The 16,947-nt window shown below is 43.9% G+C and overlaps 1 protein-coding gene across 1 annotated transcript in view; it reads right to left on the bottom strand.

The window, feature by feature from the left end:
* Nucleotides 1–357: 357 nt before the first annotated feature.
* TDRD12 (tudor domain containing 12) overlaps nucleotides 358–16,947 on the bottom strand; it is a 75,263-nt gene continuing 58,673 nt past the window's right edge. Inside the window, exons 26-32 of the mRNA XM_019535426.1 lie at nucleotides 9,031–9,203; nucleotides 7,860–7,984; nucleotides 6,376–6,427; nucleotides 3,993–4,106; nucleotides 3,748–3,901; nucleotides 3,582–3,648; nucleotides 358–1,298 (exon numbers count right to left, since the gene is read on the bottom strand). Of these exons, the coding sequence (XP_019390971.1) occupies nucleotides 1,213–1,298; nucleotides 3,582–3,648; nucleotides 3,748–3,901; nucleotides 3,993–4,106; nucleotides 6,376–6,427; nucleotides 7,860–7,984; nucleotides 9,031–9,203 (771 nt within the window). The 3' untranslated portion in view covers nucleotides 358–1,212. The remainder of the gene's footprint in view (nucleotides 1,299–3,581; nucleotides 3,649–3,747; nucleotides 3,902–3,992; nucleotides 4,107–6,375; nucleotides 6,428–7,859; nucleotides 7,985–9,030; nucleotides 9,204–16,947) is intronic.

Raw genomic sequence — 16,947 nt, 5'->3', positions numbered from 1 at the left:
AATTAGTAAAATTCTTATGCAGATAAAGACTGCAAGACCATCCTTAATCATCACTGGATATAGATACATGTAAATATTGGATCCATTTCAAAAGGTCTGCAGCTGTTCCTATGCAATTGTTTCTAACTTATCCACAAAGTAACAATACAAAGTAGGAAAGCAAAGCCACTTCTTCTTAACCCTGAAATGAAGCAGTGTTACAGCTGGAGTGGTTCTGCTATATTTGTATCCTTCCCATGGTTTTCGACATGCAACTATTAGAACAGGGGTAAGCAAAATATGTCATGGTGGGTCCATTGTCCCTCCCTGGCCCAGGCGCAGGGGGCACGGAGCATTTGGCCAATCCTGCTGCCCCTGGGCATGGAGGTGCCACTGCATGCAACCCACCCAGCCCCTGTGTGCGGTTCTATGGCACACCGGGATCCGTAGTCTGCAAGGCAGGGTGGGTGTTGTGAGGCGACGCAGTGGCTAGACAGGGCTTCCAAACACCTTCCACCACCCTGAAGCAGGCATGTGCCCCACCACTGCCACCAGATCCTGGCCCCAGTGTCCAGACTGTCTGCCCCACACCCATCACCAGGAGCACCCAAAGGACTGGCCAAGATCTTCATGGAAATGCGCCCAGGAACCCTGTGGGCAGGGCACACTCAGCCAAGTGGATGGGATGGGGCCATGGGCAGCCAGGGAGCTGTATCCAGAAGCAGGTTGGACAGGGCTGGAGATGGGATGGCAAGAAATGGATTGCAGTTCTGCCCAGGGCTGCAGCCCCACATTGTTACCACCTTGTGATCCCAGTCCCACCTGTCTGCCTGTCCTGCTTCCTGCCCCCCTGTGACTTCATCCCATCCGCCTGGCTGAGTGTACCCTGCCCATAGGGGTCTTGGGTTGATCTCCATGGAGCCCCTGCCCACCTGCTGTATCTGTCACTCCCGTTGGTGGGTGCAGGGCAGACAGGCCTGGGACAGATAGGATAAACTGGCATCTTCCCAGGCCACCCCCGCCACTGGGTAGTGTGAACAGCTGTGACAGAGCATTGCAGCTGGGTCAGCCCCTCCCTAACCCTGCCCCTCAAGCGCTCACCAAAACTCCTTAAGTGGCCCACCCCGTATTGAAACATAACAGCTGCTGTCCTTTTGAAAGTGGTTCAAATGCAGGTGTGTCTACCCATTATGGGTTGAGAGAAAAGGGACTGACAAAGATTGATTCTGCAGGTTAGTCACCACTTTCTGTTTCACTGTCCGAGGATTCCTCCATTTCTTCCATTGCTAGTGTAGCAGGATGATGTAATTTTTCAGCACCTACAAGCAACGAATAAAAGCCATTATACTAAAATTATACAGTAAAACAAGAAAATTTTAAAGTTATAATTTAAAACATTTTGTACAAGTGAAAATGCACTGACCAGTCTGTTTAAAAACAAAATCTCATGCTGGAGCAGAACAGGAAATCAATGCAAGAAAATGTGTATAGGCCTGGTGGTATGTTAAGCATCCTGACAGTCAAGATTAAAGGCACCCTAATTTCTTTCCATCAGTTTATACGAACCGAAACTAATCTGGTTTTGGAAAATGAGGTGTATGAATAAACATTTTTGGTACTCAACAGAAAAGGAAAGGAGTTATTAGAAATGAAATAGCAATTAATATTATACTCAAACAGACAGAATATGGACAAAGGGACCTGGCTCTAATACAAATCTAGTTTACAGCTAGATACCCTCAGAATGTGAAAATTCTATGCAACTGCCAACACCTTCAAGTGACATGCACTTGTGTTCCTAATTGCTCAACAAGATTGTTTTGCTTCTCTTGACTAGTAAATAGACAAGTAGATTATATACTATACGTACACCAGTTCCCAACATAAATGCTCTTGCAAAATTCAGTTGAATGACTGCATGCCTGCTTGTTCAAATAAACCATACATGTTATTAAAATGTCCATGACCACTACTACTGTTGTGAAGATGAGTAATGAAAGGCACGAGAACCTACTGGATGATTTTTGCTATAAAAAGCACTGATATGTATGTTACTCCTCTCATAACATTGTTCTGAGTGCACCATGATTCCTCAGAATTACCAAATTTTCAAAACCATCTACAAGCAGTTTCCAGTTTTTTGCTAATTAGTACATCAAAGAACGCCGTTTTTAGTCTGATGTAAGATGTTACAGATGCTTAAGATCACGACCCTCAACCGCCTAAAAATGATGATAATGAATACTGTGATTCCTTTTTTCTCACTGAAGGTACTCTACCGTTCTAAAGGTTTTTCCTGAGTTACTTTTAAAAATCCACATTAGCATGTTTGTTCAACACAATTATTTGTAGGGGTGCACCAATAAAGATTCCGATGGATGATTATTAGTGAGCCATATTGGCTGATACCAATCTGACAGCCAATATGCAGTCTGCCAGCTTGGAGAGCAGCATCTGGCTGGTAAGTCTGTTGAGGGTGAAAGGATAGATCGAGGTTCCTACAGTGAGGAAGCAATCTACCCTAGCCCGGTCGGGGTGGGACAGAGCCACACGACTTGTCGGGGTGGGGGGGACAGTCAGATGCCGCTGCTACACACACCCCTAGGACAGCCATGGGGGGCACATGCCCCCTGGATCTATGCACAGGGTGAGGACGGGTTGCTGCTGGGGCCAGGGGGAAGTGCTGGGCTATAGCCACCCTTGAATTCCCACCCCCCATACCCCGCTCCCAATGTTGATGCATCAGTGCACGTCAAGTTAATTTGAAAGTACAGTATACTGCATGAAAGTACATTTCCCTTGGGACTGAAAGCAGGCCCTGTATACACCTAGGATATGCACTTAAGGGACCCTTATATAAATACACAGCATTATTTCTCATGACCAGGGATCCAGGTTTTCTGTTTGCTGAAGAAAAACCCAGGAAACCAAGGGGCTGCTTGGGGGAGTAGAATATAGGGGGCAGGGGACATCACATGCACGTGCATGTGCACACATGCACATGGCATGCCGCCAGACAATGTGGTGGAGAACAGATCCTGCAGCTCTGTCCAGGTAATTTTGTCTATGGAGGCTGGAGTGAGTGTGGGAAGGGGCACAGAATCATAGAAGAAGGGTCAGAAGGGACCTTGTAGATCTTCAAGTCCGACCCCCTGCCTGGGCAGGAGAAAAACTGGTCTCAAATGACTCCAGCCAGGTAGGCATCAAGCCTCTTCTTAAAGCCCCCCAGGGTAGGAGCCAGCACCACTTCCCTTGAAGTTAGCCGCCCTAATTGTGAAGTAGTTCTTACGGATGTCTAATCTAAACCGACTCTCCAACAAGAGCAGGTTTAGCATGTACAGCATAGGCGACATGTCAGGCAGCAGGGGGCATGTCTCCCTCCCACCCAATTTCTGCTTCCATAGCTGGCACATAGGGATGCAGCTTGGTCAGACCAGCCCCCAAGAGCTGCTCTAGTTAACCAACCCCCGCCAAGCATGTGTAAAAACACCCTAAAGAACCACCCTGCCCTGCCTTCTCCCCAAGTTCAGACTAATATAGCTAACTACCTCTCTACTAATAAAAGTACAGGTTTGCTTACTCCAAATTTGTTTAGATCTTACCAACTGGAAAGGGGCTTTCATTTCCACAATCTTCCCAATGTTCAAAGTCAAAAGACACATTAGGATTCTGATAACAGAAATAAAAAACTACTGTGAGTTTAATACTTAAAGATATCTTCAAACCTTGAAAATGGAAAATTTTTCCAAATTGCTATTCATAATTCACCTTGTGCTTTAGCAGCTTGAGCCATGATTCTTTCTTTTCTTTTGCAAGGATAATCACAGGTTCTTCATTCTTAATCTCACATACAGACTTTTCAGTAAGTATATTTTCATACAGCTCTGTATCCACCAAATAAAATTTGTCTTCTGAAAAAGCACTGTTTTTTGAAAAAAAGATTAGTTTTTAAAACAAAATGCTATCTAGTAAATTTCATTATTTTGACGATTATATTATAAATTTGAACCTACCTGAAAGTAACCCTGTTTCTCAGAAACTCACATTTACAGTCAGTTACATTTCTTATTTTTATCTTCATGGTAACGGTATCTTCCTTTTGAAACCATTTAATTTCTGGAAAGAAACTAAGATACCAAAGGAAAAAAAAGTTAAATTATTTCAATTTAAAAATTTTTTAAAAATTCAGAATTTAACTAAATAAATCCTCAGGCTACTCTCATCATCACTCAAACCATGTCAGTACTGGGTTCCCATCAGGTACTTGCAATCAATGCCTCTATCCATCACACACTGGAAAAGATCCTTAAACTGCATGAATAAAGTTGAACAAGAAGGTAAAATACGATGTGGCCAGTACCGAAAGTTGCATGCCCCCTTTCTCCCTGACCTTCCTGATACTTTTAAACGCACAATGAAAAACAGCACTTAGAGCTCGTACAGAAGAGAGGCAAATTTCCAAAATTACAGATTCAGAACTGGTAGGAAAAAGGTCACTAAAGAATCTGCAATTAAGCAAAGAAAACTTTACAGCCAATAGCAACCACTGACTCTCAACAGCTGGGAAAGATGTGGGTCCCAGGTACAAATTTGTGGCATAGAGTCTTCAAAAGCTTCAATATGTTATAAAATAAATCTGGTTCAGACTAACAGATTTAAGATTCTCCTCAGGGTCTTGCTCTATCTACACTAAAACAGACAGTTCAAATTACATTTGATCAAACTTATCCACCAAGCACCATAACATTTCCTCGCAAGAGGCTTCAAACTAGCTCCAAATTTAGATCAATTAGACCAGGGGTTTTCAACCTTTTTTAAGAAGTGTACCTCTGGCAGCCAGATGAGGAGCTTCAAGGTGGCCTGAGGTGGGGCCTGACCCCACACACCCCAGCCTAGGCAGGTTCCATGCTGCAGGCCCTTGTCCTCCCCTCCTGGTGTCCTGGCCACTCACACACTGAAGGCGGGAGCCGCTGGCCTTAACAGCGCAGGCGCCAGCCAGGGCCTCCTCCCACCTCTACTTGTACCTGGCCAATTGTGCACAACCTGTCAGCAACCCACAAGGCCACATGTATGACCTGCCATGGGGAAGTGGTGGGCAGTGGCAGCAATGCGGTGTGGTGGATGGCAGTGGTCTGCCCGGCCAGGGCCTGCGTGGCCTGCAGAGGGGTGCCACTACCTTCACCCTGCTCCAGAGAAGCAGCGGCGTGGGGTGGTGGGCGACAGTGCTCTGTCCTTGCCTGCCCATGCCCCTTTAGGACTTTTCAAAGTACCCCCAGGGGTATGCATACTCCTGGTTGACAACGCCTGAATTAAACTATCCAAATGTGGTGGGCAGTGGCAGCCAGGATAGCTATTTGGCATTCCGAATTGCAACCCACTCCATGTAAGCCTGGCTGCCAGAGACTGCGATGCCAGGACCACACAGCTGTAGCACTAATAGGAAGCTGGGTAGGGGGTGGTGGAGGAATCTGTATGCTGTGTGGCCTGGCCCGGCCCTGGCCGCAGTGTGGGATGCAGCCCTTCCTCCTCAGGTCCTCAGTGGCAGCCAGATATGGCTCACAGGCCATATTTTTCCCACTCCTGATCTCACTTGTCCCAACACTGCTGAGACTGCTCCTGCAGGGTCCCACACATCAATGACTACCCCCATAGCCCCAGAAGAGTGGGAGAAGTGGAGGAGACAAGCTGGGCTGCAAAGTGTATCTCTGCATCTGTCTGCCTGCTCACAGCAAAGCACACTGCTGGGAGTGCCAGGGGAGAAGGGGGCCAGCACAGAGCTGCCTGGGAGTGCGGAACAGTGGGGGAAAGCAGCAGTAGCAGCTAGTCCCCAGAGGAGCAGCCCTAGGCACAGCTGGAGTAGCTAGGTCAGGCACAGCGTGTGCCAGATGGGGGAGGAGAGCATTTACACCTCTCAGAGAGGGATGTTGGGTCCCACTGCTGTTGCTGTCACATCACTAGTACGCCACAGCACATCCTTTGAGAATCACTGCTCTAACATCCTGATTGAAGACCCAAATTCAGTCTAGACCATGTGCGACCAGGATTTCTATTATGTTATGATTGTTAACTGACCTGAAATGCATCTTTCTAAACACTTCCTAGCAGAGATGCTAAAATAAGGATGGCCATATAAAAACATGGCCTAAACAGATGGATTAAGGTCAGAATAGGAACAGAGAATATATTACCCTTTTACCTTAATGGTCATTCCTTCAGTAGTACCAGCAGTATGGAACAATGAGAACCACCACTATGTTCTATATGTCAACTGAAGATTAAGCAATCAGGACAGTCAATCTATCCTTTTTCAAAAACACTAAATGCACATTCAAAGTGAATTCAGAAAACAGAGTGCACATTTCTTCATTTAAAAATAATTACATTAAATTCCAGTACCATTTATGATGATGCTGTGTAGCGTTTTCCACCTCAATTTTAGCTATGGGACCTAAATTAAAAAAAAAACCAAAAAAAAACACCAAACACATTTCAAGCAACTTAAGTATATTAAACCTCTGGTCCACACATTTAATAGCATGATAGGAGCCAAGCCCCGATCCCAACAATCACACCACCTGTCATGCCACACATGCATGGCAGGATACACATTCTGATACCAGGAATCGTATTTCAATGGCATCATTACTGTGTGCCAGTGCGAGGGAGCCCTGGCTACAAGTTGAAAGCTGGGTTCCCATAGCCTGGATGAACCTAACTGGTCCCAAGGCCAGGACTGACAGATGACTGTTGGTCCCAGCTCCTAAACCACACCGGAGCCAGTTAAAAGCTATAGTGTGGTCCCGGGACTGTGAATCAGCTGATTGCTGCTTCTATCCCTGAGACTGCACTGGAGTCAATTCCAGACTCCTGTGAGGTCCTAAGGCTGGGACCAGCAATCAGCTGACTGTCAATACCACACTGGAGTCTTGAGCTCCTCTGGTTATCCTGCCACACATTCAATTTAAGGCACAATGGAAATTAGCCACAAAAGTGTTATACATCTCATTTTATTGTGCCATTAATCCCTTGAACATGTGGCAGAGTTACTATTTATGGCATGATTAACAGATTAATCATATTTTGTAATGCCTGCCAGAGGCCTTTGTTTAGTCCAGAAATATCCAAAACAAAGCCCATACCAGAAGATGGTCCCAACAGTAAAATAAAGAAAATACACTATATTATGCAAATCATAAAAATGATTTGCTTATATATTGGATATTTCTACTTTGAGAAGGTTTTAAACAATTCACATGCAAGATATAGATGAATTAATAAATCAAAAGCAGTCTACAGTTTATGTGAAAAGTAAATAAATAATATTTTGCCATCTTGAAAGATGCTGAAAAAACACCACAAAGCTTTCAAGATAGCCCAAATCTTGATTAATTGGAAAATAGCTCTTAGCTCACCAAATTAAGTCACCTGAAAATAAGATGCAGGTATCTTGTGAAATGGTGCAAAACAATATGAAATACCGTAACGTTATTAAAATAAATAGAACAGGAAAATTCATCTAGTCTTAGCTGAAAGATTCATTTCTTTTAGCAGTAATGGATATTTACAGTGGATATTTCAGGCCTTAACCAGCAAGCACACCTAGACCTATCAGTCCCTGGCATTAGAGGAATAATCTGCTTCATGAAGTGCCTACTAATTAAGGTAATTTCTACAACCCTCCACGTATTGCATTAGTTCTTTATATCAATATTTTGCATTCATTTTTCTATGCACTCTGGGCAATTTTTATTTTGTAAAAGGCCATATATTAAGTGCCATATATTATAAGATTAAACCTCCATTTAATTAGTCTTCTTTACAGATGTTTAAGTTTGCTTTCAAATTCTCAAAATGTACTCACTAATCATCTAAACACTTACCACTTTGATCCAAAATAGTTTGGGAGAAATTGCAATTTTCAGACAATTTTTCTCCTAATAATGGGCTCTGCACACTGTCCACATCTTGTTCTGGCTCCCTCTGCAGACTGGCCATGTCCCTAATACTTTTGGGTATAAAGAAGAAAACCTTCACCTATCATGTAACAGTTAACACTATTCTAATCTTATAAAAGCCTAAGTCTGTTTGTCCGTAACACTTTATTCACCCTCTGACTGGCTGACAGAAACAGCCAATCAGAGTGCTCCAAGCATGGGGGAGCACCACCACGATTCTAAAAGCCATGCTGAGGACAGCTCCGCAGTCCTTCCAAGAGGTGGAACAGTGGCAGCATGGGCCATTAGATGGTGGCACTCCAACCCAGGTCCGTCCCTCTCCACCCCTATCATTCTTGATGGACAATTGGCTAGTACATACATCTATCTCGGAAACCTTATCTAAATATTATTTTGATATACATGGGATACAATAGATGCGTGTAATATTCTACAACTCTCAAGAAACTGGTAAGTGTTATTTTATTTCCAAACACTCTAATTTGAAGAACCAAAGAATTCAGGAGTGAGAAAAATCACAAGTGGAGAGCAAAGCTTTCATGAAAGGAAGTTTACAGACCTTAGGGTTACTGGAGTTCAAATGGTTTTGTTTACATGCACATTCCTCAGAGTGCATGCAATTCTTATTCACTTGAGCTCAGTGACTTTTCTGACCAATAACACCAGAGGATTCAGGTACACACCACTCCTTGTGCTTCTCACCAAGGCTTAGTACAGACATTTGGGGGCATTTGGGGGAGGTTAAATCTATTCAAAATGGCTGCATGATATCAGGTAAATCAGGATAGGGGGCAGGAGCCTAGTATGACCTGCAGGTGGGGTGCTCTCCCAGCAAACCTACAACCAACCCCATCCCTCCCACCCCTTTCCCCACCAGAATTTACTTGTGCCACTCTGGCAACAGCAAACACTGGTAAAAGTGCTGCACCCGGTGGAGGGGGTCTGTAAGTGTAAGGTCAGCACCAGGATGAGCCAAGTTTAAACTGGGTGGCCATTTTGAACTTATTTGATTAAAAAAAAAAAAAAAAAGCTCTTCAGATCAAAAAAAAAAAAAATATTAAAAAAAAAAAAAAAAAAGCCTTAAGCAATCACTTACGAAGTTTGCAAGGTCTTTTTCTCAGGAGGTAACATTTTAGCAGATTCACACAATTTTTGGAGTTGTTTTATGTGTTCTGGATTATCAGTTCCCATTCCCATAGACAAAATCTCAGATCTAATGTTGTATTCGTTAACAGAAATCTTCAAATCTGGAAGTCTGGTGACCTGGACCTTGAAGTCATCAAATTAAAAACAGCAAAAGATATTCACAAACTTTTCTTTTTTTTCTATCACTTTAGAATGGAAAGTATGTCAGTAAAATAGAACCTGGATACTTTGCAGGGTCAGGTCCTTCAATCGACTATAAAGAAAAAAGTTTGCTAATTAGCAGGGGGCACATATACAGCTGCAATGAACAACTACGAAGAACTGGTATGGTATTCCATCTGTTTGCTGTAGAAGAAAACCTTCTTTTATTTCATAGGATGCTGTTTCTCTGGTCACCTGCATAAGACCACTGATGAGCTCCAACTGGGTGGAGATGTGGTACCCTTTTAAGTAAAAGCTGCAGCAAACAGCTTGTTAATTTAGCAACTTGCTGCCAATTAAGTAGGCTAGGAAGCATATCAATACAAATTATTTGGGTTCTACCATACCTGTACTACAGATACATACATGTACCACATATACAAACAGCTACACTTCTTTTTCATTTTAAAATATGAAAGTTACCTACTAGTAATTATTTGCTGCCATCTCCCTTTTTCCCCCACTTGTGTTAGTCTTAGGGTACAAGCTAGTAGAACCAGGCAGGCAAAACATCCTGAAACCCTTACCTCAATTTTATAAAATCCTCAGCCAGAACACACTTCCTTGAGTTATCATAACCTAATAAGCCATAAAGGCAGGAGGGCAGGGTGGCACCTTAGGCTGCTGACAGATGTGAATAAGGATAAAACACTCCCATCACTTTATAAAATGGAGTATGCACGTGATTTTGACCCAGCTCCCTGGCATCTGTAGAGATCAGGTGCTTCAGCAGGGCTTTTTGGCACTTATCTAAAGCTGACATTAGACATTAGGCAAGTCAGAGCAAACTAATGTGATGTGTCTTTTCTTGGCATGCACCTGTGGGGGCACATCAAGTGTCAGGTAAATCACTGTTCTGTAAGCAGCCTTAGAGACTAGATCATTCAAAGAGGCATAAGCTTTTGCAGACAACAGCTTACTTCAGAGGTGTGTGCGTGTCTGTGTCTCTGATGAAGTACACTATCACCTGCAAAAACTTAGGTCTCTCTGAATCAGTCAATCATAGCCTATTTGTGTCTCACATTTTTAAAAAGTGGGCCAACAAACTTGTATGTCTGTAGGACCCTGGGACAATAAGCTTTCTTCTGGGACAAATGCAAGATTTATGGCCCTTGAGGAAGAAGAGGTTATTTACAGCTTTTGCTAAAACAATGCAAACAAATAAATGTTTTATCTGTATATATTTTTTATAATTTATAACTTTTGCTAAAAGCATACAGTAAGATTGCATATTCTAACATATTAAGCAAAATTTAAAAAGAAAACAGTATATGATGATATAAAAATAGATAAAGTAAAGGAGTGGAAAAATAAATCAAACAGGGAAATTCTATTCTGATGTTGGCCTTTATTCTTTGTGCAAGTAATACAAATACACTTAGGGAGTACAGAACAGACTGCAAATCATTAGACAGAAGCCAGATTGTTTTTACTGCACTAGCCCTGTATTTTAAATTTTACACTAAGAGAGAGAGCCATATTCCTCTTATTTTTTCAAAGAACAAACAATACCACAAATAGTGATTTTAAGGATTCTAACTCATTCTTCCCACAAGAATATATTCTGTCAAAATATTGGCTCAGATACCACCTGCCCATGACCACTGCACAGCTCAGAGTGAACTGCAGTCTAAGAACAGTCTCTTGTTGTTTGTAGTTTTGTACTACAGAGAGGTAGGTTTTTAAACCAGAAGAGTGCTTAATCAATCTCAAAAAAGGGGGTAGTTTGAAAACAAATCCCACTACTTATTCTGTCCGTATGCTAGCATATTTAGTTCATAAATATGTCTCGTTTTAAATATAGGGAAAATACTGGGTCAGTTCCTCTCAGTACATTTCCCCCAAGTCATTTGTCTGGAGAAGAAAATAGATGTTATTTAATCATCCAAACAAGAGTTTTTTTGCAAAAAGGAAAGACTTAACAAATGCAATTTTGAATTACTTGATGGGTGTAAAAGATCTAATTTTCATCCATTATTTTAGAATTCTTAATTAAGCTAAGGTATTCACAGAATGCACGTGCCATCTTCCCACCTCCCCATCACAGCATTAGGTAAGCTAATACAAGCTAAAGATAAAAGCTACCTTAACAGTTAATAACAGATCTTGGAGATCTGGACAAATACAATGTTTATTTATAGGCCTAGAGACTAACTGGTTGGTAGGTGAGGAAACAGGCTGTCACCCATGAAACCATGCATCTCTGAACCCATTATTCTCTAAGGCACCAACCTATCTGCCTGACTTCAGACTAACACTGCGAACTGCCTGTCTTTGATAAGCCACGAAGAAGTTTCCTGTAAATAAAATAGCTAAGAAAAAACAAGCAAGGAAGCAGCAGCATACAATCTAGAAGAGTAGAGACAGATATAAATGGGGGATATGACAATGAAAATTAACTTTAAGCCATTTACTCATCAATTTTCTCTTCTTACATTTTAGCTTATCTGATTTAGCGAATTGTATCCCCAGGAGACAGGGCTGCTTTAATGTGTCATGGAACAGGATGCAACCACCAAAGGAATCATCCCAAGAGGCAAAGAAACACTGATGATGAAATGGTATGGAAAGATGGAAAGATGACCCCTTGAAACTATTTGATATTCTTTAGCAGTGAGCAATCAGTCTGACAAGCTAGACTCAGCTACATTTCTCTAAAAAGTGGCACCTGACAAAATGAGAATAAAGCTATTGATCTCATCACCACAAATCCGGGTTTTCTGTTTGACATGGAAAAAACCCCACCGATTTTCTTTTTTAAAAGAAAAAAAAAATGGATTTACTCCTTTAAAGGAAAAAAACGGCAGGAAATCACAGGTTTTCCCTTGTAGGCCTGGCAGAGTTCCAGCCTGCAAGGGGCTACTTGAGGCTGGTGAGAGCAGGAGGCAGCCAATTGGACCCAGGGAGTACTACATGCATGTGCACATGTACACACGTGTGGTCAGCACTATAGCCAGGCAGTATGGTGGAGAGCAGCTCCCCCAGCTGCCTACAGGTAAGTATGCACACACAGATGAGTGGGAGGGTATGGGGAGGGCAGACTGAGGCAGTGGCTTGTGCTGAGCCCCCATGGTGAGGGAGTAGGGCAGAGCTGGTGGCTGGGGCTGGGTGGTCTGAGCTGTCTGGGCCAGGGCAGGAATGCGCAGCTGCAAGGCCCAGCCAGGGAGCAGGATGGTGGCTTTCCTGAGGGACGAGGGGAGGCTCCACACTGCTGCATGCACTCCTGGGGAAGGGTCAAGCACCATAGGCAACGCATCAGGGGGCATGTGCCCCTTCCAGATTTGTGCGCCCACCAGGCGGGGGTGGGGGGTGGAAACAAGGCTGCAGTCTGGCCAGGCAGGAGCTGCCTCCATGGCCCAGCAGGCAGGACCTGGTATGTGAGCATGGACTGGTAAAAAAAATTAATTGTGGCTGCCATCGCTGCCAGCCATGTCACCATGGACTAACATCGCACCACAAGCAATGCAAGGAGTAATGGACCGGACCATTATCTATGGCCTAAGGTCCAGCATCCCCACCCCTACCCCACATATTCCCCCTTCCCTGCACACTGGGGGGCTAGGGTCTATAAATATAACTGTAAAACACTGTGTTCAAGGAGTACTAAATATATAGTGGTATTTCATTTCAACTGCAGGAAAACACGGATTTTGGGCATTTTTCTGAGAATTCTGAATTTTTAAAACAGAGAAAACTAGGATCCCTGCCTATCACACACTCAGAGTGCAGTCAGAGAACCAGCTAACCAATTACTGGCTTTAGCTGTAGTCTTGGTCTTTATGGTAACCTTCAAAAGAAGTACAGCTATTTTAACGTCCTAAATTCTTCAGAGTAAATAAAAACAAACAAACAAACCAAACAAAGTTCCTATCCTTCCTAGGGTGAAAGCAGGGCACAGGCAAGAAAACAATGGGTTTGCTCGGTGAAACTTAGTATTTGCATCTGGAAGTCAATTGTGGGGATTACAATAAACAATCTTTTCTCTCTGGAAAAGTGAAGACAGATGGCGCTGCAATTCACTCAGACAGAGTTACTGCAGCAAAAAACCAAAACAAAACCACTCTCAAACACAAAAACAAAAGTCATCTTAAAAAAAATGTTCCCTAAAGCCTAAAATTAAGTTTAGAACTAATAGATGGAAAATCCTACTGAAGAATCATTTGCCCTTTGACCAGCAACAGAAAGATATCATAAGATGTTATAAAGCCAAAAAGACGTCTTACAGGCCAAAGCAATCTTCCAGATCAGATTACATGATCAGGGCAAAAATCTTACTAGTGCTCTCTACATCAGGAAAGAAAAGAAACCTTTCTTAAGAAAAAGCTTCTTTCAACTTGCAAAGAAGTCAGCCTGAAATCAAACTGGCTGCAGAACACACCACCTTGAGAAGCATATTCAGGAAGTAAACAGCAAATAGAGTGGCACTCATTTTTATACTTGACCAACTATAGCAAAACAGATGCAGAGCCCAAGAAATTATAACACAACTACAATTATCCTAGTTTCCTCAGCATTCCAGGTAACTGGAGAAATAGCTTCTCGCTTTCCTATGCCAACCACATGCAAGCATCACAAAAAAGGGTGAGCATTTAAAATAATCAGATTAGGAATTAGGTAATTTTGCAGTAAAAAATAAACCACATGTAAAGTAGGATACAACAACATATAAAACTTGACCAACAAAAAGACTGAACCTCCGTTCTTCCAAAAGGGTTTGTGATCTTCATATCTGAGCCAGTTCACAAACGTACTGTAACTTTCCAAGGAAGGGGTCCTCAAGGAGAGATGAGCTTCTGCCTCAGTTCCTAAAAGCTTAACTTCCAAAAGGAATGGTATAACCCCCTTCCCCCCCAGGTCCTCTTTAATAGTCTGCACAAACCACAACTCTAACTGCAACAGTAAGCAAAATGCCAGAATATTTAGGAATACACTTCCAATTTAAGAGATTAATCAGGGAATCCTATAATTCAAGGAATCCAGCAACCAAGAAATTCTTGCAGGGTATACCCAAAGACTTGTATAGTTAAGACGAGGAGACCATGAGAAAGCACAAAGACAAAGTGGAAGAAAAAGTTCCTCTATATGAAGCAGCATATACTACCAAAGAAATTGCATTACTCTTCCAAAGAGGAGGGGATTTTTTATAAGCAAAAGGAAACAGTGCATATTAACAATGAAGTCACTCACTTTGAATTCAAAGAGACTACAATTCAAAATATCTCTTTGACTATGTTCTCAATGGCAACTAAGTCTAAAGTAAAGCTTGTATTTCTACCAAAGTGGACCAGTTTGTGAATTTTACTGTGAATCCCACTCTATTAAATAAGTACAACTGTAATCAAGGTCTATTGAATAGATCTACCAACTGATTAGGAATGAGGTGATACAGAGCACAGATTCAGAAAAGTTAAGTAGCTAGACTGTTTCTGTGATCACAGGTACAGTATTTGTGGAAATGGTCATGGTGGTTATATAGCAGGTTTCATGCACCAAGGTATTAATGCTGTCATGGTCAGGCTGGTGCTGTTAGTAGTAGAGGTACACCAATTCATCGGTTTGATTTTGGATCATTACCAATATCCAATATAGACAATTTTCTTTATAAAAAAATCGGCCTGATGGGGCCGATCATTTGGCTGATAATGCTCATGCTGAGTGCAGCGCAGCATGGAGCAGAGCCGGCAGCGTGGAGAGGAAAGGGGCTTCCTCTAGTTTAAGCTTGTCCAACATATGGACAGCCAAGCCATTTTCTCTGTCCCGAGGTCCCTCACTCGGGACAGCCGAAGAGTCCTGGTGCCTGCTCTGCGCTCCGCAGCAGCGGCAGTGGTGGGGCAGCGGTGAGGCGAGGCAAGGTGGGCAGGGCTGGCCTGTGGGCCCCAGCTGACAGCGAGGGGAGGGGAGCCAGGCTCATCACGAGTCAGGTCCTGCCACCACTGCCCTGATGGGACAAGCTGGGGACAGCACGGGCTACTTCTCCTCTGGCTCCGCCCCTTGCCCCCAGCATCCAGCTCACCTCCGGGGACCTGCATGAAGTTGAAGCTGGATTTCCACATGCTGCTGGGGACGAGAGGAGGCTGGCCAGGTCGGCACCAGCCAGCAGAAGTGGCGGCGGAGCCATGTGCCACTCGGGACTGACTGGTGCAGGCAGGGGGAAAATGCAGCTGAGCTCCTGCCACATCAGATGGGCTGAGCTCATCCCATCCTGAGTGGCACACAGGTCTGCCACCGCTTCTGCTGGCTGGTGCAGACCTGGCTGGGCTCAGCAGCTTGTGGGAAGCCAGCTTCAGCTACATGCCACTTTCCCTGGCTGGTGCTGACCTGGCTAGGTCTGTCCCATCTGGACCAGCAGCATGCGGCTGAAGCCAGCTTCCCACAAGCTGCGGAGAATAGGAGAAGCCCAGCTGGGTCTGCACTGGCCAGCAAAAGCAGCGGCGGAGCCATGTGCCACTCTGCACGGGATAAGCCTGGCCAGAGCAGCAGGGGCTCAGCTGCATTTTCCCCCTGCCTGCACCAGTCCGTCCTGAGCAGCACAGTGCTCTGCCGCCACTTCTGCTGGCTGGTGCCAACCTGGCCAGCGCCAACCTGGCCAGCCTCCTCCCATCCCGAGGGAAGCCAGCTTCAGCTGCATGCTGCTTTTCCTGGCTGCTGCGGACCCAGCTGGGCCCATTCCATCCCATCCGAGAGCATGTGGCTGAAGCTGGCTTCCCACGTGCTGCTGGGGATACCCAGCAGAAGCGGCGGTGGAGCCTTCTGCCTTTTGGGACCAGCAGGCACAGGTAGGGGGAAAATGCAGCAGCAAGTGGGGAAGCCACCACTTGACAGGGGATGGGATGGGCTGGCAGGGCTGTACCAGGGAGGGAAAGCTGTGCTGTATGCTCGTTTAAGACTGAACAATATCCTCAAGAATAGAGCATGAATGATCTGGGCTCCAAGGCTCCAATGTAAATTTGGAGCATGTAAAAAAAAGTCTTTGTAAAAATACTATCCAGTATTTGGATTGTTTTTGCTTCCGTTTCTCTTTGTGCGGGATTGGGGGTTCAACATGTTACTACTTGTTAAAGATGTTTTAACAAGTTATTAATTCAATAAAAGTAAATCTTCTTAAAGATTATTCTTAAAAATGCCCATATTTTGTTGCTTTGATTAGTTTCCACCCTGGCTGATACCTTTTCCACATTTGATCTGTCGACTTACATTATGCTTCTTTCATTCATTGAGAAGTAAGTAGGAGCTAAAGTGTTTATTTTAGTCAAGTGTTTGGTATTATTTCATTCTTGCTTTTATATCGTTTTATTTTGAATTTTAAACATTTCCAGACCCATTTCATTGTCACTTCCTGCAACTTCATTGGTGTCAAAGGTCACATGACATCACATGCAAGATGACATGGGTAACATGGTCGTCACACCAGACGGCAAAGCTAACACGTTTAACGATTTCTTTGCCTCCGTCTTCTTAAGTAGGGACCAAAACAGCCACCTCCCTGCTGGGCCCTCCTCAGGCCCCGGGGAAGGCACACCTGGGCCACGGGTTAGCGAGGATTTAGTTAGGCTTCTGGAGGGGTTGGATGTATTCAAGTCAGCCGGCCCGGATGATCTCCACCCTAGAGTTCTAAAGGAACTGGCCGAGGTCATTGCAAGTCCCCTGGCACAACTTTACGAGCACT

Source organism: Crocodylus porosus, unplaced genomic scaffold (genome assembly GCF_001723895.1).
Source record: "Crocodylus porosus isolate Cpor-Errol unplaced genomic scaffold, CroPor_comp1, whole genome shotgun sequence".
Lineage (NCBI taxonomy): Eukaryota > Metazoa > Chordata > Crocodylia > Crocodylidae > Crocodylus > Crocodylus porosus.
Note: the sequence above shows the minus strand (reverse complement) of the source record. Positions and strands in the feature narration are given on the sequence as shown.